The sequence below is a fragment of the Protopterus annectens genome, chromosome 7.part0 (assembly GCF_019279795.1).
Source record: "Protopterus annectens isolate FY-2018-M chromosome 7.part0, PAN1.0, whole genome shotgun sequence".
Taxonomy (NCBI): Eukaryota; Metazoa; Chordata; order Ceratodontiformes; family Protopteridae; genus Protopterus; species Protopterus annectens.
The window spans coordinates 1,997,281,527-1,997,307,477 of NC_056739.1; the positions used below are offsets into that span (position 1 = coordinate 1,997,281,527).

At 42.1% G+C, this 25,951-nt stretch overlaps 1 protein-coding gene across 1 annotated transcript in view; it reads right to left on the minus strand.

Annotated features, from left to right (window-relative positions):
* COPG1 (COPI coat complex subunit gamma 1) overlaps window positions 1-25,951 on the minus strand; it is a 1,279,491-nt gene that overhangs the window by 540,197 nt on the left and 713,343 nt on the right. Inside the window, exon 12 of the mRNA XM_044078421.1 lies at window positions 20,545-20,733. Within this exon, the coding sequence (XP_043934356.1) occupies window positions 20,545-20,733 (189 nt within the window). The remainder of the gene's footprint in view (window positions 1-20,544; window positions 20,734-25,951) is intronic.

Genomic DNA, 25,951 nt, shown 5'->3' on the forward strand with positions numbered 1-25,951 from the left:
CTCAAGCTTGGGACAAGTTGGGAGGAGGATGAGATGATGCTTTTTCTACAAATCCATGCAGGACAACTCTTGCAAACCCAGCTCTGGACATGGAGATGGTGTCAAGCTTGTAGTGTTTAGTGAAAGTATGGACAGAGGGCCATGTAGCTGCCTCTACTATAGAGACAATGTCCAAACCTTTAAAGAATGCCCCTGAGGAAGAAACTGCTCTAGCAGAATGAGCCTTCACTGGGGAAGTAAGGGTCTCACCAAATAACATTAGAAATCCAGTTGGAAATAGTTTGCTTGGAAACTGATTGACCAAGAGCTCTTGGGTGGTAAGGGACATACAGACGGTCAGTCTTACGAAAAGGCTTAGCTTTGTCAAGGTAGTATCTGAGCTGCCTATGCACACCTAAAGTGTGCAATATTCTCTCACTGGGACACTGAGGGGAAGGAAAAAAAGGTAGGAAGGTTTATGGACTGATTAAAGGATAACTCCTTTACCACTCTGGGCATAAAGGTAGGGTTAGTGCACAGGGAAACCTTACCTCTATGAAAGACAGTGAGGGGGGGGATTGGACATCAGGGCCTCCAACTCTGAAACCCTTCTAGCAGAAGTAATGGCCACCAACAAAACTGTTTTCCAGGTCCAATGCTGCAGGGAAGAGGAGCTTGCTGGTCCAAAAAGTCCCAGTGTAAGCTTCTCTAGCACAAAACTGAGATCTCAAGGAGGAGGTATTGGTTTTCCTTGGTGGTCGGATATGAAGGACACCTTTAAAGAACAGTTTTATCTCTAACCTAGATGCCAAAGGTGGAGACACAGGCAGACAAGCAGAGATGACTGAAAGGTGAGCCTTCACCAAAAAGTAGAACAACCCAGCCCTCATCAATTTATACAGATAGGACAAAACCACCCAACATCAGCTGACAGCGGTTGTAGGTCCTTTTTGTGACACCAGATGGAAAATCTTTTCCATTTGGGAAATGTAGGAGTTCCTAGTTCCGGGTTTTTTGGTCTCCTGCAGAACATGTAGCAAGTCCTCTGAAAAGAGGTGTCTATAAGGGATTAATACCCTATCAAACACAAGGTCGGGTTCAAGGTTGACAGTTGTGGATGTACTAGGGTTCCCTTGTCTTGTATGAGTAGATCCATCCTGTGGGGTAACTTGTGATGACTGCCCCTGGCTAGGTGCAGGAGAAAGGGGAACCACTGCTGCCTTGGCCAAAAAAGGAGTCACCAATAAGATTTTTGGCTGATCCTGTTGAATCTTCAGTAGGACCTTTTGGAGAAGAGGCAAGGGAGGGGATGCAATACAGAAACATTCCCTTCCAAGAGAAGGACAGTGTGTCCACCTTCCACACCAGGGGATGTGGGACCCTGGCACAAGATTTTGGAAGTTGTCTGTTCTTGGGGGAGGCATAAAGATCCATCTGAGGTGTACCGTAACAATCGATTAGGTCCAGAAACACATCCCTATGCAACATCCATTCATGGGATTGGGCCATGGACCTGCTTAAACAGTCTGCCACTGCATTCAGGGCTGAGGGGAGATAGACCGCCTGGACAGTGATTTGGCTTTTTAATGCCAGTTCCCAGGCAAGTAGGACTAGTCTGCATAGAATATAAGATTTAATTCCCCCCTGCTTGTTGATGTACCAAAAAGCTGTTTTGCTGTCTGTGAACCACATCAGTACTCCTGGAACTAGGTTGTGTTTGAAGATTTGCAGTGCAAAAAGCCAGTGCCCTCATCTCCTTTACATTGATACGTTCTTGTGCCTGTTTGGGAGACCAAACATCTCTGACACTCCAGGCTTGAAGAATTGCACCCCAACCTGTGTCTGAAGCATCTGTGAATAACTCTAGAGAAAGAAGGGGTGGTTGCACAGGTAAGGCCAGGGTTTTTGTTTACCTGCAAGACCCACCATTCTAGTTCCCTTTTTATGCAAGGAAGGTGTGGGATCAGAAACTCTAAAGGATGTGAATGTTGCATCCATACAGTTCTTAGATACCGCTGCAACTTCCTTATGCATAATCTTGCTAAGGGTATCATGGGGACAGTGGATGCCATGTACTCTAAGAGCCGCAGGAAGTCCCTAGATGTGAATGACTGAAGAGGAAGGATGGTCTGAACATAGAAGTCAGGAACAAGACCTTCTGTATAGGAAGAGAGGTTAGCCATTTGTTTGTACCTGCATCCCAGGAAAATGTGATCCAGTAAAGGGGTGAGAGAAGACTTCTGGAAGTTTATAATGAACTGTAAACTCTGTAGAAAGGGAATAGTGAAGGAAAGATTTTCCTGTAGAAGTTCTGGGGACTGTGCCTGAATCAGGTCGTCATGGTAAGGGAAGATCTGAATTCCCTGCATTCTGCAGAATGCTATGACAGCAGCCAAGTATTTTGTGAAAACCCTCAGTGCCGTAGAGTCACCAAAGGGCAAAGCACAAAACTGAAAATATGAGAAAGCAACAGAAAAACATTAAAACTTCCTGAACATTGGGTGGATAGGAATGTGAAGAAAGGCATATTTTATGTCTAGAGGACACCATGAACATCTGGGGAGGAATTACAGGGAGAAGGGAAGGTAAAGTCAACATGCAGAAAGAAGGGACTTTGAGAAAGGTGTTTAAATGGGAAAGGTCTCTAAGGGTCTCCAAGGAGCCATCCTTCCTGGGGATAAGTAACATCCTGGAGTAAAATCCCTTCCTTTTTGTGAAGTGGGAACTTCTTGGACAGTCCCTGAGAGATCAGGTCTGTGATGACCTGAAGAAAGAAGCACAACTGATATTTGGGAGGTAGTGGAATCCCTCTGAATGAGGGGAATTTTTCCCAAACCATGAAATACCCTGTTTTGATTATGGAAAGGACCCAAGAGTCCTGAGTAATCAGCTTCCAAGCAGCAAGAGATAGGCTGACACAAAGAGATAAGGGAATGGATGACTCTAGTGGCTAGTAGTCACAGACTACCTGGCTTAGGCTGGGACTGAATGGACTATTTTGGAGCAGGGGTAGAAGGAGCAGACTTTGAAGAGGCTGGCCCGTCTTACATTTAGAAGCAGAAGAAGACAGGGATGGGCTTTCTTACAAATGCAGTCTTAACCAGGTAATTCCTTTGAAATAGTGGAACTGGAGATACAAGAATGTGTTTAAGGTCCTGTAACTCATTTCCTTTCTCATGAAGAGACTTGAAGAGTTCTGCTGCTGAACTCCCAAACAAAGCTTTGCTATCCAAGTGTGCATCCAGCACTTTGGCCTTGAAATCTTTGGGCAGAGGCTGTAGCATAAGCCAAAAGTATCTTCTAAGGACTGACCCAGCAGAGGCATCAGCAGGATCATAACTGCACTTAATGGAGTGCCTAGTCACTTGTGCAGAATAATTAAGAATAGCTGCTAATTTAGATTCTGCTGGGGAATCTGAGATGTCTGCCAAAAAATTCCCTGCAGCAGCCAGAAGGGCCAGGGAGAACTTTGCCATGTAGGTATGATAATTTACTGCACAGAAGGCCAAAGTGGCAGAAATGTAAAACTTTCCCAAATGTTCCATGACCTTACTCTCCTTACCAGAGAATAACAAGGAAGTGGATGATAGCAATTTTTAAGCCTTATCCATAGAAATTAATATGGTAGCCAGATCAGCAGCAGGAGCCTTGAAAATGAAGTGGGAATCTTCAGGTACCTTATAGAACCTGTCTGGATGCTTGGGAGCAGGAGGCTGAGAGTCTGGACATTTGAAGGCAGCCATGAAACCATCCAGAAAGGCAGGACTAGAGGGATAGCAGAAGGAGATGGGGAATCCATCTGCAAGAGGTCATAGTACCTCTTCTGAATGTCTGAAACTTGGGAGCAGTCCCACTTGAAAAAATCTTTCATTTTGAGAATAGTCGCTCCAAAAGAAGTGTCCTACGCAGGGGAACCTGTACCATTATGCAATCTGAGGGTCATGCTGCTCAGTGCTAGAAGTCTAAATCTCAAGATGCACTCACTCAAAGCTCTCCTCAAAATGGAGAATGTCGACATCTGTGCTGTAAAGGAGACCTGGTTTAAAGAGGCAGAAAGCACCCCTGCGCTCCCAGGCTTCAACTCATTCCATACTTTCGGCCCCAGAATACAGCCGGAAGCTCCAAAGGCGTGGTGTCTCCATATTCTTAAAGGATATGCACACCTCTAGACTGGTAGCCCAGCATAATGCATCCGATATACTTCAGGTATAACTAACACTGGGTAAGACAGAGATACAAGTCATCGCCTGCTACAGAACCCCAAACATATCCCTAGACTCTCACTCCAACTTCCTAAGCACCCTGGAATCTGTCAAGGTCCATACCAATACTCTCATACTGGGTGACTTCAACTACCTCTCCATCAACTGGGAAAACTATTCAAGTACCAATGTACAGGCTCAACGCTTTCTGGAATTTATCAGTTCCAATGCCTTGGACCAACTCATTCTGCCCCCCACTAGAGGGAGCAACATCCTCGACCTGGTTATCACCAACATGGGAGACCATTGCTCCACACCTATGGCCAATTCCTCCCTGGTTAAATCTGACCACAAACTGATCACCATGGAAATCTCCATCTCACCTACACCCCCAGCTAAGGTGAACATCCTGAAAAACTTCTCTAAAGCTGACTTTGGGCTCCTAAAAACAGAGGTGGCTAACTTCTCGGCACCCATGCCAATGGAAAACAGCTGCACAACTGCCGAATCGTACACCAATGCACCGTACGAGCATGTACACAAACGCATGGACCTTGCCATACCAAATAGAACTAAGACGCTGTCCTCCAAAAAAAGGAAGCCAATCTGGTAATCCCCAAGCATCAAATTCTACAACAGAAGGAAGAAACTGTTGCAAAAAAAAAGTCACAAGACTGGAAAATCTCCCCTATCAGTCTCAAAAAAAGCTGAGATCTCTTATCAAATCCTCTAAAGCCAACTGTGAAGGCAGAATTGCGGCTGACACCAAAACCAACCACAAAGCCTTCTACAGCTATATAAAAAACCTCAAAGGCAATACATAGATTTGCTCTGAGTTATTGCACAATAGCACCTCCTATACTTAACCAAGAGATATAGCCAACATACTGGCAGACAGATTCAGTGCCAACTTTACCCCCCCAAGGGCCCTATCACAACACCACAAGAAAGCCTGGTATCCACCATTTCTGTGGCACAGGTAAAAGCTGCATTGTCCAAAGCCAAGAATACAGTGTCCATGAGGCCTGATAATATTCCTGGCTGTGTCCTACATGAGCTACAAAACGAACTGGCACCACATCTGTGTGCCCTGTTCAATCACAGCCTTATCTTAGGCTATGTCCCCACCAAATGGCGCACTGCTGCAGTCATCCCACTCCATAATGGGGGAGCAACTACAGACCCTGGGAACTATTGCCCCATTAGCCTGATGAGTCTGGTATGCAAAGCTATGGAGCGCATCATCATGGACCTACTAAAAAAGATATAGGCAATCTCCAAACTCTTTACCCCACACAGTTTGGTTTTGTCAAGGAGAGGTCCTGCCTGCTGAACCTGATTGACTTCTTCGAGGCAGACACCAAGGCTGTGGATGAGGGTAAGGCAGTGCATACAGCCTACCTTGACCTGGCCAACACCTTTGATACCATTCTCCATTCAGGTATTATTGACATACTCACCAAACTAGACATCAATCCTTACATCACTAGGTGGGCTGCAAATTGGCTCACAGACAGGACCCACAGAGTGAAAGTTGCGGATTCCAAGTCAGACTGTCGATCAGTCATGAGTGGAGTGGAGTCCCACAGGGCTTGGTCCTGGGCCCTCTCCTGTTTGGCATCTACTTCTCAGACGTCCAGGCCAACAAAGGAGGACTCTGGCTGACCAAGTTAGCTGATGACTGCAAGCTACGAGTCATTATCAACTCCCGAAGTGATGCACACATCCTACAAAAAGTCCACTCTAAGACCAATGACTGGTGTCGGAACCATGGCCTGAAGCTTAACGCCAAAAAATGCGTTATCACCCCCTTTGGAAAAAATTCAGTTCCCATGAATTACCACATTGATGGGAGCCCACTGAACAAGGATAAGAGATCTGGGCACCCAGGTCGACAGCCACCTCACCTTTGACCACCACATTGCCACTGTGGTCAGAAAGTCCTTCTACGTGGCAAATCTTATAAACAAAGGTTTTGCATCCAAGAAGAAAGAGGTCATCATCCCTCTCTACTCATCCCTCATTAGACCAATCATCGAATATAATGCCCTGTTTGGCATGTACCTGACCAGACACCTACAACAGCTGGAGAGGCCACAAAAGTACCTCACAAAAAGGATCCTAGGCCTTAAACACATGTCCTACATAGACAGAATCAAGAAACTTCAGCTGTTCTCAGTCTCTTATCGCCTTCTTAGAGGTGATCTCTGCTTGACTTACAAAGCCATATCCGACCCAACTCTACTTGAAATGCTACACCTAAAGAAATCCCAATCCCCCAAGCCACACACACCAGAGATCACAACCTCATTACCACAATTAACAGAACATGCTGGAGGGACAGGTTCATCTACAAAAGACTGCCCATACTCTGGAATAAACTTCACATTCATTTCAAGCAGAGCACCTTGCTGGCCCTCTTCAAGAGAAATCTTGATGAGTAGATGGGTAAAGTTCACTCCAGGGATCATTCCAGTTGCCCTACTGGATAGGGGCACCATGAGCTAACATCGGGTGGCATGGTGCCTGGGCAATTTTTTTGGGCTAGGCTTGTAAAGCCTCCAGAGCCATTAGCCTAGTACACACCTATGAACTTATGAATTAGATTCCTCTTCTGGGGAGGCATACCCTCTAAGAGGGAAACCAACTGGTTGGAGTAGGCTAAGCACTCCTATCCAGATGAATCCTCCTCCTCTAAGGATGTGTCAGCAGCAGGTGTCCTTTTAAAGGTTGTGGAAGGAGAAAAGGGCTGCAGAGGAACAGGAGGAGGAGAAGATTGGTGAAGTGCCATAAAGGCATTAAAGAGCCTTTGAGAAAAGGCTTGCCAATCACGGGGGCTGCTGAGGTGTAGCAGGAGACACAGGTTTAGTTTTAGCCTTCTTCTTTTTGAGGGCTTCCACATGGTGAAAGGTGGAAGGATGAGACATCAGACTACATCCGACAATGATGAAGAGCACATATTCATGCACCGTGATTTGTGTGACACTTCATGGACCTTCGGATATAACTAGCCTGAGTTCCCTCTTATTGCCCTGATTTCCTCACGGATGTGCCAGTGGACTCCTTTGGGGCTTCCACTGTGATACCCACCGGAGGTACATCCACCACCTCCGGCACAGTCTCCAGGCCTACATCGGCCTCTGGAGAAATGACCAGAAAAGAGGACACAGCTGAAGGTTCAGGCTAGCTGACTCCTGAGGGTCTTAGGGACCAAGGACTTGCAAATAGTGCACTTGGTGTGGTCGTGATTTGGGCCTAGAAAAAAAATAGGCAAAGTTCATGGGCACCTTTAGGTGGAATCTGCCTTCCCCACTGACACTTGCCTTTCCTAGCTGAAATGAACCCAACAAACAAGCAGTAGCAAAAGGTTTAAGAAAAACTAGAATGGGTACTTATCTGGTCACCGGAACACAACAGATCTGGTGAGCAATCATCTGCAGCAGGCGATCGGACAGGCGGCAGAAAAGTTCTGGGGTAGTTGCATGCTGAAGTCCACTTTATACCAGATGTCTCTTTATGGCCAACATATGCGTTATGTTGTGCGTGGTAGCATGAAGACTTTTGGATGCTGCCCGGATGTACAAGTCACCCGGAGGTGGACTCCCTAATGTTATGAACACTGCAGCATATGAATAGGAGGACATTATTATATTATCTATGATTTTTGTTATTTATTAAGGACCTGCGCCCAAAATCCTACTTCTATCCCCCCCATTTCATCATCATCATCCCTTTCCACTTCTGCTTGTGTTAGGCATGAGCCTCAACTCCATAGCTCTAAAGTATTCGGTGCAGTGGTGCAGCGGTTAATGCTGTCACCTCACAGCAAGAGGTTCTCTGGTTCGATTCTCGGCTGGGGTGCCTTCTGTGTGGAGTTTGCATGTTCTCCCTGCGTTCGCGTGGGTTTCCTCCGGGTACTCCGGTTTCCTCCCACATTCTAAAGACATGCTTCTGGAGCATTTCTCCCCGGGCCTCCGCTGAAAACAGGATCTGTGGAACCTAGTCGGACTTTCCCGGTCAACAAATGTTAAATAAATAAATAAAAATAAATTCCTTCAAATCAGATAATCCTAAACCATCTTGCTCTATTGGGAGAATCAACTAAACCCATTTAACTCTTGCACTGTTCCCCTCGCAAATAAATTCAACTCTATTATGGTCTACAACTTCTTCTCTGGTTGCTAAAAATATACCTAGCCTGGGTATAAAACTAAAGGGACTGAGTCTGGGACTTTTGCTTGGAAGTGCCTTACTTTTACAAGGTCTATATCACATGTTCGAAGTTTTATAACTTCGAACATTAAAATATCGAATTTAAATGTTCGAAGTTATAAAACTTTGAACATATGTAAAAAAATAAAAATAAAAAACCCAAACCCAAAACTAACACCTGTAGGCAGGGGGGCAAGCCCACCACAACCCCCGCTATTTAAATATACCAACTCAGAGACCGCACTATAGAGCGGTAATCTTCCCTTTACTCAACTAGTCGGGTAAGTTCTGTTTGTTTTCATTTTTTTTTTTTTTTTTTTTATTATATGTTCGACGTTTGAAACTTCAAACATTTAAATTTGATTATTTAACGTTCGAAGTTTTCAAACTTCGAACATATAATATAGACCCACTTTTACCCACTAAACAGGCTGAACCACATATTTCTGAAAGTTACACATAAATGCTGGGGCTATGAAACAGGGATAAGAGGAATATGGATTCTGGAAATGTGATAGGTTGCAGACTTAAAAATAAGCTCTCCAGAACATGCTAAATCAAACACTTTATATACAAGGAATGTTGTCAAAAAGAAATGGTCTGATTAGGTTGGGTAGGGGACAAAACTAAAAAAAAAAAATCATGAACTATAGGCCTTGCTTTCACAGTAGCAAAAAAGGGAGTTATGAGAAAATGGAAATCAAGAGATGAGCCAAATACAGAAGAGATCACAATGGCAAGTCAGACAAAAGAAAAGTAATACAAAAATGAAAATGAGTAGGTTTTTAATGAGGAAGTGGAAAAGATGAGAGCATGTCACAGACCCAAATTAAAGGGTCCAGACAGTTAAGAACAGCCAATTTGAACAATGTTGAAAGACTTGTAGTGGGGAAAGTATAGTTGTGCAAGTAAAACTTATCATAAGAGTAGATGTTTGAATGATTGCTACTGCATTAGCCTTAGCTATATGGGTCATATCCTGCCAAGAGAGTCTGTCAGCTTCCAAAGCTTCAGGGGACCTTCCATGCACCCAAACTGTCAGGCAGCTTGAGCTGAGCTGACTAAAAGACAGGCTTGGGTGCAAAGCCCTTCACAGTTTTTCTGCCAGCAGACAGACAGGTTGAGTCGTGAAAGTATAATGCTAGGAACAACAAAAAATATCCACATCCTGGCATAAAAAACACACCAAAAAACAAGGGGTGGAGAGAGCAGCTATTGCAGCAGGGCTCATTTGAACATCTACTGTTATGGCAAGCTTTACTTACACAACTATACTATGTTCATCATACTGATCATTGCAGCAGTAGCCTTAGTTATATGGGTAGATTACCTTGGCTTTTGGGAGGTGGAAGGAGAAGAGTCCAGGAGCCATACCTCTCAAATGTACCTCATTACAAGGAATGTTCCTCATTTTGGGTATTAAAAAGTCCATGTTCCTCAAAATTCCACATTGAACAGGTCTGTCACATATTCATTCTTGGGATTTTTTTAAATCGATATCCATGGTTAAATAGTACTGAATCATAATAATTCATCAAAAGAACTGTTTAGAAGTATAAAGTAACACATTTTAACCATCCTGTGACCTTTTAGTTGACGTTATTAGTAAGCTGTTAGGAAGTGTTCCACATTTTGCCCATTTACTCCACATTATGGGTGACAGTGTTCCACATTTTGGAGATGGAAGATTGAGAGCTAAGCCAGGAGAGTCCTAGAAAATGGTCCTAGCAAAGCTTGATCTGGATCTGGAGAAGGAATCAAGCTTATAACGTTTTGTAAAAGTGTGCAGAGAAGACCAAGCAGCAGCTTTTAGAATGCTTCCAGAATCCTTTCCAAAAAGCCATAGATGAAGCCCAGGCCTTGGTAGAGTAGGCCTTGACCTTACTTGGAATAGTTTTGTTATGGTGAGTATAGCAAAGTTAATACCCTTAGACAACCACTTGGAAATGGTCTATTTTAACACAGGTTGTCGCTTCTTCCCATCTTCACAAGAAATGAACAGTTGATACAAAGATCTGAAAAATGCAGTTCTGTCAAGTTGTCTGTGGATATCCAAGGTATGGAGTATCCTTTCTCCCTCATTTTTAGGTTTAGGAAAGAAAACATGAAGATGGATAGTTTGGCTTAAAGGAAACTTAGATACCACGTTATGCACAAAAGCAGGATTAGTTCTCTAAAAAGCCCTGTCCCTATGGAAAATGAAATAGGGCTGACTCACCATAACAGCTTGCAACTCAGAAACCCTTCTTGCAGAGGTCAGAGCAATCAATAAAACTGTTCTCCATATTAAGAACCTCAAGTCAGCTAAATTAGCAGGTTCAAACTGAGCACGTGTTAGCTTTTCTAACAAAATTCAGATCCCAAGGAAGGGCCACTGGTTTTCTTGGAGTCTTCTTATGCAAACCCCCTTTCAAGAGCATTTTGACATGAAATTGCATTGAAAGAAGAGGAACCGAGGGCAGACATGCTAAAATGGCTAAAAAAATTAACCTTGACAGAGGAATAAGAAAGGCCATAGGACAGTAACTCTCACAAATATTTTAGAACCAGAGAACAACTAGCCATGAATGGATGATGATTATGTTGTTGATACCAACTAGAAAACCTTTTCCATTTGCTGATATTTGATTTCTAGTAGCAGACTTCCTTGCCTCCATTAGTACCTGCTGCACATCCTCAGTAAACAGGTGTCTAAAAGGAATTACGTCCTTATCATCCAGGTGGGTCTATATCACAAATTTGAAAGCTAAAAAGAGCGAACACTAAAAACTGAAAGCACTAAACATCGAAGACACAACAGCGATTTTTTTCCCAGGGAAAAAAATCACTGGGCCGTTTTCGGGACTTTGCCATTTGCTACACTGTGGTGCGATCTCAAAGTTGGTATATTTAAGCAGGGGGTGTGTGGGGGGCACAGCCCCCCACTTTATTTTGTGTTTGGAGATTTTTTTTTTTTTGCGGAGTAGCGATTTTTTTCCCCTAGGGAGAAAAAATTCACTGTTTCGTGTCTTCGATATTTAGTGCTTTTGGTTTTTATTGTTCTATAAAAGAGCATTCACTCTTTTTATCTTTCGAGTATGTGATATACACCCATCCAGGAAGTCAACTGAAGTTGACTGATGTTGGTGTGTATCATCACCCCTGCTCTTGTGTGAGTAGATCCAGTCTGTGAGGAAGCTTGAGGTAATTGACCCTGGCCATTTCCAAATGGAGGGAGAACCATGGCTGCCTGAGCCAGAATGAAGTCACTGCAAAGATCTTGGAGTATTCCTTTGTACCCTGTATATTAGTGGAAAAGGTAGTTAACATTCTAGTTAATGTTCTCTGAAAGCATTTGGGGGCTTTACTAGCTAGGAGAGCTACAAAGATAAGACAACAGCAGTCAGCACTTAGAAGCACAGGCTAGACCATGCTTTTTAATATGGATAATCTTTAATTTAGGGTAACTCAAGTCTATGAGTGTGGCTTTCAGTTTGGGACTTCTGTTCCTATTAGGAGGGTAAAACTTCAATATTTGAAAGTGTACATAGTTATGTGTGTTAGTATTAAATTACTAGGATTTAGGGGGGGTATTGGGGTGTTTGTTTGTGGGCTTTCAATAAAACAAAAACTTTTGTAAGATGTGAAAGACTCAAATGGAGATGACAAGAAACTACTTCTTAAAAGTTCAATCTGCCAAACAGTGAATGCACGTAACAAAAACCTGGAACTAGATATTTAACAAAACAGGTGTTACATATAAAAGGTGGGAATAATAACTTTTTAATACAATGATGCTTTCTGTAATGTCTTTATATGTAAATGGACTTACTGATAAATACGAAAGAGTAGTGAACTATATTAAAAATGTAGAGTACAAATAGCTATGTTACAGGAGACACACACAGAAAGAACTGAACGTGTGCATTTGATAAAGAAATGTTTTCAGAATGGTTATTCAGTGGAATACCTGGGACAAAGGAAAAGAGGAGTACTTATATTAATTACAAGAGGAGCTCCAATAGTGATAGAAGATAAAGATAATAATGGCAGATTTGTAGTGCTAAGGGGCTACTGTCAAGGGAGAAGGATTACACTGGCATGTATTTACATTCCGCCTAAAACTGCTATAATGGAGCTTAAGAAAATTCTGGGAGAAATAATCAGTTTTCAGCAAGGAATATTACTTATAGGTGGGGACTGGAATTTGATTTGCAGCAGTGAAGATGTGTCTGGGGAGCCGAGAAGGGAAAATATAACAAAGGAGGGAAGATTTTTGAAAAATCTATGAAAATATTTGGCATGAAAGATGTGAATTCAGTAACAGAAGTTTGAAGCGAATTTGCATATTATTCCCCAAGATATAAAAGGAACTTATCTACCCAGCAAAAGAAAGCGCAAGCTAACCATCAAGCCTCAAAAGCCTCAGAGAAGTGTACTCTGCAATGGCAGTTAAGCTCTGAAGGGCTTGGTGCCCAAACTTTTCTTTTTGTCAGCTCAGCTCAAACACCCTGCCAGTTTGGGTGTATGGAAGGTGCCCCAGAGCTTTGCAAGCTGGCCAGTTGCTTTATCCCTGGCAAGATATATCCCATATGGCTAAGGCTACTGCAGAAGTGATCAATATGATGCACATCATTGAATAATTCCAGAGTTGGGTTTACTTGTAACTAAAAGTAGAATTAAAGTTACTGTCAGTATGGTATGTACTTTTAGTGCAAGATGATGTAACTTAAAAAAAAATGAAGAGGAAGATTAAAATCCTGGTACTGGTCTGTTTAAGATGCTATAAAACAGGCAACATAAATGGTAATTTTGACTACCAGGACAATAATAAAGTGCAGTGTGAATGAGGATTGTACTTGCATTGCAGTTAAGTTATTAAAATTGTAATAAAAGTTTGTTGAAACAGAAAAAAAACTATAAAGGGACTAGAGAAATTTTCACTGCTTGTATTTTACTATCCATATCCATAAGCAAGAGCTTCAACTTCTCGGGTTTTGTATTATCTTTTGTTTAGTCTCTTTCCACATATCCTTAGCTGCCATTAAGTGAATCATTTTAATCTATACACCTAAATACTTCATCTTATGTCCTAAAAATGTGTACTGCTGAACAAATTAGTGTGTGGGTATGCATTACTACTATAGCCTTTGTTTTAACTTCATTTATTTTATATTCTGGAAACATCTGAAACTGTATCAAAATATTCCATATCACTGCAACATCCTTTTCTAAATTTATCAAGTAAAAAAACAGCATCCTCGACAAAGTTAACCTTTCTTGATTAACATACCAGTTATTTCTTTGCCGATGGATACAAGTATAAAGCAAATAAAAGTTAAAAAGGACATCCCTGGCTGGCCCCCCTGTTCAAACACAGCTTGATGGAGATGAATCCTCCTACTCTAATCCTTATTTCTGACCCTTTATATAGCCTGCTAATGAAATACATTATTTTGTCAGGGAACCCAAATGCTAGAATTTCCCTACTCATAAAATTCTAGCTGACTTCCAAATGCCTTCTCTGCATCAAGACCTACAAACGCTAGCTGTGTTATCTTGCACTGTTCCCTCAGGATCATCCATCCATCCATTCACAACTCATTTTTGCACATGGGGTCAAGGTGTCACTTTAACGGTGACAATCTTCTACCGCAAAGGTTTACATCTCTGGGTGGCTAGCCCTGCCATGGTTGCTCTTCCCCACCACACACTCATAAACACACTCACACCTATGGCCAATTTAGAGCGTCTAACCCACCTACTGCATGACTTTGGAATGTGGGAGAAAATCCAAGCAAACACAGGGAGGACATGCAGACTCTGCACAGAAGGCAACCTACCCAAGAATCGAACCAGGGAGCTTCTTGTTGTGAGGCAACAATGCTATCTGCTGCACCACTGTAATGTTGTCAAATATTTGCCACCTCAGCACGAAACTGCTCTGATCCATAACTATCAATTTTGGCATAGACTTTTAGCAATGTCTTAACAAGTACAGAGAAACATTTTACTATCACAATTTAAAAGTTAAATCTGTCTATACGAAGCTGGGTTTGAGGGGTATTTAACCTCTCTAGGAGTAATACAACCACCACAGCTTTCTTCCAAGATGGTGGTACCCCACTCTCTTAAAATTTTATTAAACAAAACCTTCCAGATCATTGTCACTTTCTTCCCTTCCAGCTTCCAAACTACCACAGGAATACAGTCTGTTCCTGGAAACTTCCCTGCCAGTTGATTATATATTACCATTTTTATTCTAAATGCAATCTTGGGTATTGACTAGCATTTTCATGTTATTACATTGAGATGAAATGGCTGGGCTTAAAATGACCTCCGGGTTGATAGCCTATCAATCTCCTATGACCTCAACTCTTCGATTTTAGCTGTTAAATGCTGAGCCTAATCTGCCTCTACTTTTGCCGTAATTAAGTGTTCCTTAAATATTTCTGTTTGTGCTTTTTCTTGGTTTCCACATTCCTCTGCTTTATACAAATTTTAATAAAACATTTTAATTTCTCCAATACCTTTGTAAGATTTCTGGTTAACTTTCTTGTTATAGTCTCCCTAAGTTTGGCAACTACCCTTTCTAATTTTTGTTGCCCAAATCATTGCGTCTTTAATTTTTGTGTTCTGGAGTTTTTAAAAAAATAATAACCTTTCTAACCTCATGCATATTATCTAAATATATGTTTGAGTTCCCTTTAGCTCTTTGTAATTTCTCCTGTCTTTGTTCTTTCAAGATTCTCCTTATTCTGCAGCATACTTTTCTTTCTCGTTTATACCACACACTAAAACTCCTGCTTTCAAATTATCCCACTCATCAGCTATGATAATATGAACAGAGAAGTCATTATAATAAAAAGCTACTGCTCCAACCCTAATAACTCTCAAATCATTTCCACTGCCCATGTAATCAATTCCTTTCTCACTCTCTCAAGAGATAAAATAGGAGCGTGACTGTGCCTTATTTTTATTACCCTGTGAGTTTATTTTTTTGTGCATGATCTGAAATAATTACTGAAAGTGTGTCAAAGTTTTCAATTAAATCCACATCCTTGTGACAAATAACTTCTATCCAGTATAGCTCAGTTATACTACTTTGGAAAATAAAATGTAAATGTCATTGTTCTTACTACTCAATCCACATCTTCCACATCTTATATACCAATCATCATCACACATTTCTCCAAAATCTACCTTCTTTCATCACATTTTCCCTTCTACATCCTTCTTTTTCAAATCAGCCCCCAGCCTTTAAAATTCCCTGTTGAAACTTATTTCTTCCTAAATTCTTTTAATTCCATAACAGTTTAAATACATACCAGTGTAACCCTACTCCCCTGCATATAACCCCTTACTAAGATAAATCTACCATTATTGTCATTTTTTCCTCTTCAATCACTATTGGAGTCATTCTAGCAATCCTTATTACTCATTCCCTTTCTTTTGTCCTTGATATTCTGCTGAATTACCATCTGAAATCCTTTGTCAAATACACATGCTCATTTCTATTCAGATGAATATCCTGCAACATTGCTATTTGCACCATATGCTTCGTAATTTAATTCAATACTTATTGTTTTCTTTTTTTACCTATACCTTTAAGGCCATTTACATTCCATGATAATATGGACTGAGTAATTATGATAAAAAGCCATTACTCCCACCTATTACAAATGATGGTTCTTTAGAATGTATACTTCCAACTTTTAGCTTACAGGCACACATTATTGTTTGATAGGATGATCTCTACTGTAGTTGCTTCTTCTCAATTCCATGAAAAATCAAGTAACATTTTCAAGACTTTGCTTCAAAGAAAACACTCAAACAGAATGCTAAACAGATTTTCAGAAACACCATCTTAACTTAGGGCAAACACACAAAATTATGTACATTTTTATAAAATTAAGTTTACTCCTCCACATAGGAACAACTGCCTCAAATCAACTGATACACCAACAGATATTATGTAATCTGAAACTACGGATACCCAGGCTAAAGATGTTATAACCTGTGTGCCCACTAATTGTGGTTTGCTCTTTTCTGATCTTTACTCCCCCCTCCCAGATGTGAAAAAAAAGATTGCACGATTTAATAAACATTATATTTTAGCCTTAAGAAAAAGTGCATTAGCTACCTTTAAATAAACATACTGAATGAATGCATTTACTATAACCATGCACAAAGTACAAAAGCTGCTGAGGTGGCAGCTATTTCTATAATGTATTCACTTTCCAGAGATTCAAACGTCATTAACTTTGACTGAACTGCTTGTCAGTGTACATATAAATGTTAATTACAATGCACCTTGTAAATTTAACTCAGAAGACAGTGCTTAGCCCTCTCATGGTTAACTACTTGCACCTGCAGATGTATTGTCTCAAATTTGGTAATAAAAACAGCTGATTTTGCAGATGCATAACAAAATCTCTTAAAATTTCATTTAGAATACAATACTCAAACCTTTCGTGTTTAATTTCTTGTATGCATCACATAGACAATATTTTTTATTTTACGATACGCAATTTCCTTGTCCAAGATTTCCTGGTCTCTCCTAAAACAAAAGATAACCAAAAAAGGTGCCTAACAGGAATAAGCAGCAGATCTTCTAAAACATTACTCTGAAACTATTCTGGTTTGGGAATAACTGGCTGAGCAAGTTTATCTCTTGCAGGAAGAAGGGAGGTGCCTTGGCCATCTGCAGCACCATTGAAAAGCAGTGTTGCCAGGGACAGAACAGAGCTGTGAGGATCATACTGAAGTGGTCCCTATGCACCTTCCATGACCACCCAAGAAATGAGACTCACCGGGGAAATTGACACAGAAAGCAGTGTCATTACCGGAAGGAAAAATCATCAAACCTCTAGGCTTTGTTATAAGGGTGGCTTGTGCAGTACTCTAGAAGTTAAAATAGCTCACTAGGGAAGCAAATAAGTCCACCTCAGAAGACAGTCTGTTAAGTACAGGAAGAGTTCCCTGCTCTATTGCTGACAGTGTTGTGCTGAGGTTTTCAGTTACAATGCAGCTACAATATGAGGGTGGATGCACTGCCCTCAGCTTCTAACTGGACTGGGTTGCTAGTATGCACAGAAGCATTTCCAGTCTGTATAGTGGACATGCTCTTGTGACCCAATTTCTATGTACCACTTTACTGTAATGTTGTCCATGTTGAGGAATACAATAAGTTGCCTCTGATTCTTGAAGGCTAAAAGGACTGAGGACTTCTCCTTCATGTTGTTGCAGAGACCTTTTTGTGAGGGGATGAGTCCCTCAACTGAGAATGTTCCTGTGTGGGTGCCCATGGCAAAATAAGATATCTGTCATCAGAAATTATGTAAACATGGTCCCCTCAAGCCTGATTTCCTCACAATGCCAACTCCCTCTGTATGCAGGGCAAAATTGGTGGCTTGATATTCAGGGGTTGCTACAGCAAACTCCATGAGACACTTAGGAACTACCAAGTTTTTCAGATGTGCTTTCTGGTCTGTGGAACTACAAGAATGGTTAAAACCACAAAGCTCAAAGCCTTTAAGATATTCCTGGCTGCCACATGGTCCCCTTCTGGCATGTATACAGAAGAAGAACCATCACATGAGGGATTTCTCCTTCAGAAGACAAATCTTTACTCTTCTGTGTTCAGGGTCACCCCCAGAGATGTCCTAATCTTGTCTTGGGTGAGACTTTATTTGGGAAGATTGACCAAAAACACTCAGACATTGGCAGCAGTCTATGGTACTGCTGAGAATAACCAAGATTTTGCATTACAATTCACCATGCAGTTAACAACTGTCTAAAGCTCAAGTAAGTGTGGATCCCATTCCTTCTGAATTAGTGTACTACTCACATAACATATTTTATTGACACCCTAGGTGTGGTAGTGACCCCAAAGGCAAAGTAAATTTGCAATGGTGGGGTTTGGTCCTAAACCACTGAAACTTCCCATGGTCCTTATGAATGGATATGCACAAAATAAGCATCTTCAATGTGGTCAGGAAGATTGAGAGAAAAACAGCAGCAGCAATGACTGCAGGGTGAGCATCATGAATTTGAGTAATCACATCAAAAAGATGTTAATGATGCAGAAATTCAAAATCAGTCTCCGTAATCTGGCTCTTTTGAAAATTGGAAAAAAAAAAGGTGGAAACAGAATCCTAACCCTTTTCTCATTCTGGCACCCATTCTGTCATCACTGGTCCAGCAACTGTGGAATGAGACAAAGGACCAGATTCATCTGATGAACTGGTACCAGGGCATCAGCAAGAAGGTGGGATTGACTTGCATTAATCTGTACTTTTATTTTATGAAGCTCAGCATCCATGTCTGATGCTACCTTTGCACTTGTTTCTGCTCAATCTACCACCCAACTAAGTCAACTGCTAGGAGTGGCAGGAAGGGAAGGGGTCAGAATGAAGGAGGGACTCTGAGTTCATAACTGCTTTAAGTGAGGGTAGTGAACCACTTCCAGCCGGCCTCCAAGTTTTGTCTTTCCTCCTGCTTCAACAAACATGTTCTCCTCTGATTTCTTTGCCTTTGTCTGCTATTCAGTCGGCAGGCACCTAATGACCGAGCCAATATTCTACTCTGTGGAACTGGTGTGTAGGAGAGTACTGCTTCACAGTCTACATGACTTTGCCTTTTTTCAGAATTTTCTTTTTTTTTTTTTTATATTTCCTTCAAAGTTTCCAAAAAACCTCTTAGTCTAAGCAGTCATTCAAAAGTGCTTCTCTGACATCCTTCCAGTAATGTCTGAACCCTATCTTATGCTAGAAAATGGCATCTGGTGAATGGTGCAGCAGCTACCACTCTAGAAACTGCATGCAGTACATTGTAACTCGGCTTAATCACATGTTATTCAACAACTGAGACAGCTAAGCAAGTTGCAGGATCTGACACTTCAGTGTTTTGCCCTGAATTTCCACAAACATTTGTGTTTACTTAGAATTACAGTACTCAGAATTACTGCTTACTTTGAAAATCTTTTGACAGATTGTCTGAAACTTTCTTCCAGTGACACCTGATGTCATGATTTAAACACAATGCAAAAAGCCCTTTCTTAGTCATACTGCTGAAATTTGTTTTTTGTTTTTTTTGAAGTGGGGGGACAGAAATCAACTTCTTATCATGCCTGTTTCTGTCAATGGTATCAGATTTTTTCACTCTTGAGACTACACAGTAGAACAGTTGTCAATTCCCAAAAGCTCAATATGATTATTTATTTAATTTACTTACTTATTTACTACTTTGCTATGTATCTGATCATCACACCCCTATTAGCCATCTCACTCATTCAATCCTTGATGAACATAATTTAAGTAACTATCAAGGGTGGTTCAAGGTTTTCTCCTTTTTTGCTGAATTATATGTCCTTGTGCATACTCAGCTGCACAACTGAAGGAGATGTGCAACGGGTTGCAAATGCTGGGTGTTCCCTCACTTCCACAGGGGACGTTGCCAACAGCAGCCTTAACCACTACCCCTGAAGCAGTGGACGTGGTTTCTCAGTCTTGACTAGAGAAATTGCACCATCTCTGTAGCCTTGAGTACATGCAACCCACTTCTCCTTCTTTAGCATTTACACTGCCAGGATAATAATTGGACTCCAGGTTACTTGGTTCACGGTCAGGGTTCAATCCCTCTGTACCACAGAGCCATGCTAAAGGCTCAAACAGTTTACAGCTCCACAGTGAGGGAGAGAATGCAGCTGTAAAAGACAGTGCACAGTAAATAGCTGTGACTTCCCACAAACTCAATAAGTTTATGACTGTACTTGGAGGAAAAGAATGAAGGGCTGCAAACACCTAGCGATGTGTAGGCTATTCTTGGAATGGAACAACAAATGGATAAGATGATGCAAGAGCCACGAGGACTTTTTATTAAATACAGTACCATATGATTTCATTCAAACCTAATATGTAATGCAATGAAGATGAACAGCACAGAAGAGGGAAATAAATCAAGGAAGCTCTGGTACATGAGGCAGTGTATGTATAATTTTGTGATGAGGAAAACACAAATAAGGGCAAGGGAGTGCTTAAGACTGTAGATATTTTTTAAATATGAACTACAGAGTAGAAAACAAATGCAGAAAAACACAAGTACAAATAAGCAATGTATATGCATATACTAATATAAAGGTTCTGGAAGGATACTGGTGTTGGCACATTACCTTAAATTCATCAGAGATTTCTGACATAAAGGAAGAAATCTGTTTCATCAGGCGGTCAATGCTACTTTCACTACCAGTTTTTAGGAGAGTGGTGATTGCAAGAGTAGCAATACTGCGATTGGAGTCAGTCACCAGGTTCTCCAAGTCCAGGTTACAAGCAGTCACTGCAGAAGGATGTTTCATTGCAACCTTTAATGAAAAAAAAAACAGAAAAGTTAAAACATTAGTAAAAGCACCTCATGAAGCAAAGTACACTCTGTTATTGTGATAAAGAAGCTCAAGAATCCCAACCAAGTAAACAGCTGCTTCCGGATTATAAATGGAATGCCTAGGTAAACTACAAAAGATTCAAAAGAGCTTTGATCAGCAATTATTCACATCATCACTTAACAGAAAGCATCTCTCTGCTCACCTTTTGAGACTAAATAGCCTATTCAGTAAAAATAAACTTGTAAAATAACAGCATGTTACTACTGTCTTTCCTGTCAACTTTGCAGTTTCCTCTATGTCAGTAAAATTTAAAGACCTTTTACATTCCAACACCCAGTATGGGCATGGGACACTCACACAGACCCACCACTGTTCTCAACAACTAGGGTGTGACTTGGATCAAAACATGCATAGATTTTAGCCTCAATAAATGGCACTAGTGAGATGGTGCAGAAATTTGGATCCATAACTAAAACTACAGTGAAGAAAGTACAGTTGTGTACACGTACCATAAATGTAGATGTTTTGAGTGTATTCACTGTTGCAGTCATCACCTGTGGGGTTATCTCTGCTGTGGTAGCCCTTGGCCGGCCCGAATACCAGAGTTAATGTTTTTCTGTGTCGGCTGCTGTCACTTGTTGCTTGACGTCAGGTCGTCAGAGCTATAAAGGCAGGCAGCCAATGCCATTACATCAGTTTTTCTTGCCCTAACCCATCAAAAGCCCAAGTAATTATGGTAAAGTGGTTCAGGTGGCAAGAACTTATGTCTCCTAAAGAAAGCAGATATAAGGGGGAAGGAGGGTGGGAAACCAGGACTGCAATAGTGAATACACTCGAACATCTACATTTATGGTAAGTGTACACAACTGTACTATCTATGTTCTTCGTGTTTCACTGTTGCAGTCATCAGCTGTGGGAGGACTGTCAAAGCTTAGGAGATGGGTGGTAGGTAAGATAGGAGACTTAAGAGAGGGTCAGCATGCCCTGCAGAATGGCAGAGGCAAACCCTGCCCTAGCCTTAGAAAAAAAAGAGGCAAGTGGCAATGTTTGGTAAAGGTATGGGCAGAAGTCCAGGTGGCAGCTTCCAGAATGTCGCTAGTGGGGACTCCTCTGAGAAGTACTGCGAAGTGGAGGCTGCACTTGTGGAGTGGGTTCGAATAGCCTTAGGGGGGTGGTTTCCCATGGAAATGGTAGCACAAATGGATACAGTGTGATATCCATTTGGAAATAGTTTGCTTGGAAATTAGTTTCCCCTCTGCCCCTGAGGCAAAGCTAACCAGTAGTTGGTCTGACTTCATGAAGGGTTTAGTATGGTCCATGTAGTATCTGAGCTGTCGATGCACGTGCAAGGAGTGCAGAATTCTTTCCTCCTTGTTTTGAGGGTTAGGAAAGAAAGTGGTGAGATGAATGGCCTGGTTAAAGGTCACATTAGATACCACCTTGGGCATGAAGGAGGGTTTAGTCCTTAGGGAGACCCTGTCCGCATGGAAGATGAAGGGTTCAATGGCCATCAGTGCCTGTAGTTCTGAAACCCTTCTGGCTGAAGTGACAGCTAGGAGAAAAACTGTCTTCCATGAGAGGTATCTTAGTTCTGCTAAAGCAGCAGGTTCGAAGGGTGGCAAAGTTAGTTTTTTCAACACACAGTTCAGGTCCCAGGCTGGAGTGGGTGGGCCTTCTGGGTGGCCTGATATTAGATACTCCTCTGAGGAATTGTTTAATCAAAGGGTGTGAGAACAGGGGCTGTTCTGTATTAAAATGAGCTGAAATGGCTAAATCATTAAAATGAGCTGAAATGGCTAAAGCATGGATTAAGTAGCTCCGCTAGGCAGTCCAGGATAAGAGGGATGGAAGGTAGTGAGGTATTGCTCCCTCTGGACTGGCTCCAGGAGCAAAATCTTTTCCATTTTTCTGCGTAAGATTTTCTGGTGCTGGGCCTTCTGGCCTCTGTGAGAATGTCTTGGACCAGTTTGCTAGCTTTTAGAGAATTAGCCATGCTGACAGTTTGAGAGTCTGCAAGCCTGGGTGCAGCGCACAACCCCCCCATCTGGGTTAAGAGTTCTGAGATCAGGGAAAGCTGCCTGGGAGGCTGTGAGGTCAGGCTGCGCAATACGGGGCATCAGTGTTGTCTGGGCCAGTCTTGAGCAATGCGGATGGCCTTTGTTCTCTCCTCCCTGATTTTGATCAGTACCTTTGGAATAAGTGTCAGAGGAGGGAGTTCCAGAGGAAGGTCAAGGCATCCGTGTTAGGTGGAGATACTCCCTGGTGATGAATTTTTCCAGGTGGTGGTTTAAATGTGAGGTAAAGAGGTCAACTTCCAGAGTCCCCCACACCTGAGTGATTTGTAAGAATATTTTTCTGGGAAGCTGGCATTCGTGTGGGTCCAGTAGGTTTCTGATTAAGTGGTCTGCCAGGGTGTTGTTGATCCCTGGTAGGTACTGGGCTATCAGGTGCAGTCCCATGGAAGAGGCTGTCAGCCAGAGGTTCATGGCTAGCCTGCACAGAGGGTAAGATTGGGTCCTTCCCTGCTTGCTGATGTACCACATTACTGTGGTGTTGTCTGTTTTGCTAAGGAGAACCCTGGTTTGAGATAGGGTTGAAGGACAAACTTTTCAGGTACCACTGAAGTTTCCTCATATGCAGTCTTGCATATGGAATCAGTAGGATGCAGGATGCCATGAAGCCCAAAGCCTGCAGAATTTGTCTTGCAGATAACTGGGTCTTTGTTGCCATTCATTAGTTTGAAGTAAGTAGTCAGTTGCCTTTGCTTGTCTGGCATGAGGTAAGCCACCTGGGCAGTTGTAATCAAGCTTGCACCCAGGAATGTTATCTTTTAAGCGGGTACCAGTTGTGATTTCTTTTCGTTTATTGTGTACCCTAGGCATGTTAGAAGCCTTTTCACAAATGCCAGTTGTCGAAGAAGAATGTCCTTTTTCTCTGCTTGAATGAGACCGTCATCTAAGTAAGGATATATTTGTATACTTCTTTATCTGCAAAATGCAATTACTGGTGCCAGGCACTTTCTAAAGACCCTGGGCGCAGTAGATAAGCCAAAGGGCAATGCAGAGAATTGATAATGCATTAAGCCAGCCTTGAATCTGAGGTATCGTCTGCACAATTGTCTTACTAGAAACATGCAGGTATGCCTCTTTTAGGTCTAATGTCACCAGCCAAGCATTCTTGCCCAGCATGGGCAGAAGCTGCTGCAAAGTCAGCATCTTGAATTTTGGAAGGTCGGGTATGTGTTCAAAATCGATAAACCCAGTATTGGCTGCCAGGCCTTGTCCTTTCTGGGTACCAAGAACAGTCTTGAGTAAAAACCTTGTCCTTTTTCCTGTTCTGGTACTGGCTGAATGGCCCCCATATCCATGAGGGACGTAACCTGTTTCTGTGCCTCTGCCCATTGATTTTGTGGCAGATCTGGCAAACCATTTGCCATTGGCAAAGTGTGGAAATGGAATCTGTATCCCTGTGATACTATGTTTAGTACCCACTTGTCCTGGGTTATTAGCTGCCAATTTTGAGCAAAAATTGCCAACTTTCCCCCTATGGCTGCTGCCAAAAGATAAGTGCTTGGAGTAGGCAGAGAGAAGTAATTGGGATTGTTTTCTGTAGGTTTGCGCTTTATCTCCCACAGATTTGGAGGCAGAAGCGCCCCATTGCTTTGACCTGTATGAATATTGCGCCTGGTATCTGGCACCCTTAGGGCGTCTGGATTTGCCCCTTAGAGCTCTGTCTGACACAGGAACGGAACAATTTTTTGTAGGCCAGTGTCTACTGAATCTAGGTGGCTGCACTTGTAAGAAGTCTTTAACAGTTTGCATAGACTTAGCTTTGTTTTCCATTTTCTTTCAAACCTCTTCTGCCTTAATACCAAACAGAGAATCATGCTGTAAAGGAGCATCTAGCAATTTAGCTTTAACATGATCAGGCAAATTCTATTCCTTTAACCAAGCATGACTCCTAACCACAGATCCAGTAACTGCGGCCTTGCAGGAGGCCTCTAAGGAATCAAAACCACATTGTAAAGTATGCTTTCCAACCTGTTCAGCTGCATGCAATAATTCCTGCAATTCTTTATTTTCTGCACATTCTGAAATCAACATAATTTTCTGTTTCAGCAATCCCATATCATGTTGTTGGTACTTAAGCATATGAAATTGACAGTTTAAGGCCCACGGTTGCAGAAACCTTTTTTCCCCTTCTGTCCAGTGCCCTTGAATCTCTGTCAGAGCGGGTAGGATTTTTTGCTGTTGAGGCCTTAACTCCCTTTGGACCCTGTGAAATAGTTTCAGGATCAGCAGCAGGGTTTCTAAATAAAATTTGTGCGAGTCAGAGACCCTGTAATATCTGTCAGGCTTACTGGGAGCCGGAGGTAAGGAGCCAGGGGTCAAGCTAGACTCCGAAAACACATCATCCACAATGTCTAAAACAGGGAATGGCTAAAGGCCTGTGCTGAGGGAGAAGGAGGAAATCCCTGAGCCTCTTTTTTGATTCTGATAAGTCTTGACTCTCCCAGTGAAAATGCTCCCTCAAAGTATGCAAGGTTTCTCCAAATGAATAATCCTCAGGAGGAGATGCAGATGGTATAGACTCCTCTGCATCAGAATCCTCAAAGGGAGGAATAAATAATTCCTTATCAGAAGAAATAGAAACCGGATCTGAAGAGTCATAATCAGTGTCTTGCCTAGGCCTCTTATCTGAGGGGGGATGGGTACCCCTGATCAAGGTAATGAGGTCTTCAGCCATTTTGATCATCTGTTTTTTAGGCATAGAGGCCTGTGCACATGGCTTATGCGTCATTTTTTTAGTTTTAGAAGTTGCTTTTATCTTTGGTTTTGCAGCTGTCGATGGTTTGATACACAAATGTTGAGGTCTGAATACACCCTCAGAAGCCGGTGCCTGCTCAGTGGCTCCGGACCCATCCGAGGAGACACATCCGTCGGTCCAATACCTTGAGCATCTTGCGGCATGCCGGACTCCACGTGGGTGTTGGTAGAGGCCTGCGACTCGAAGGTAGCGGGTATCAGGGGCTGCGAAAGCGCCTCACTGAGTACTGCCGAACCTGCGACTGGCTTAGAAGCTTCGTTGTCGGTTTTGGATCTTGACTGCCTTTCTCTGTCCTTTTCTTTGCATTTTTTATGTACTCCAGTAGTCGGATTGCTATCAGACGACATTTTTGGGTAGTTAAATCCGTTTC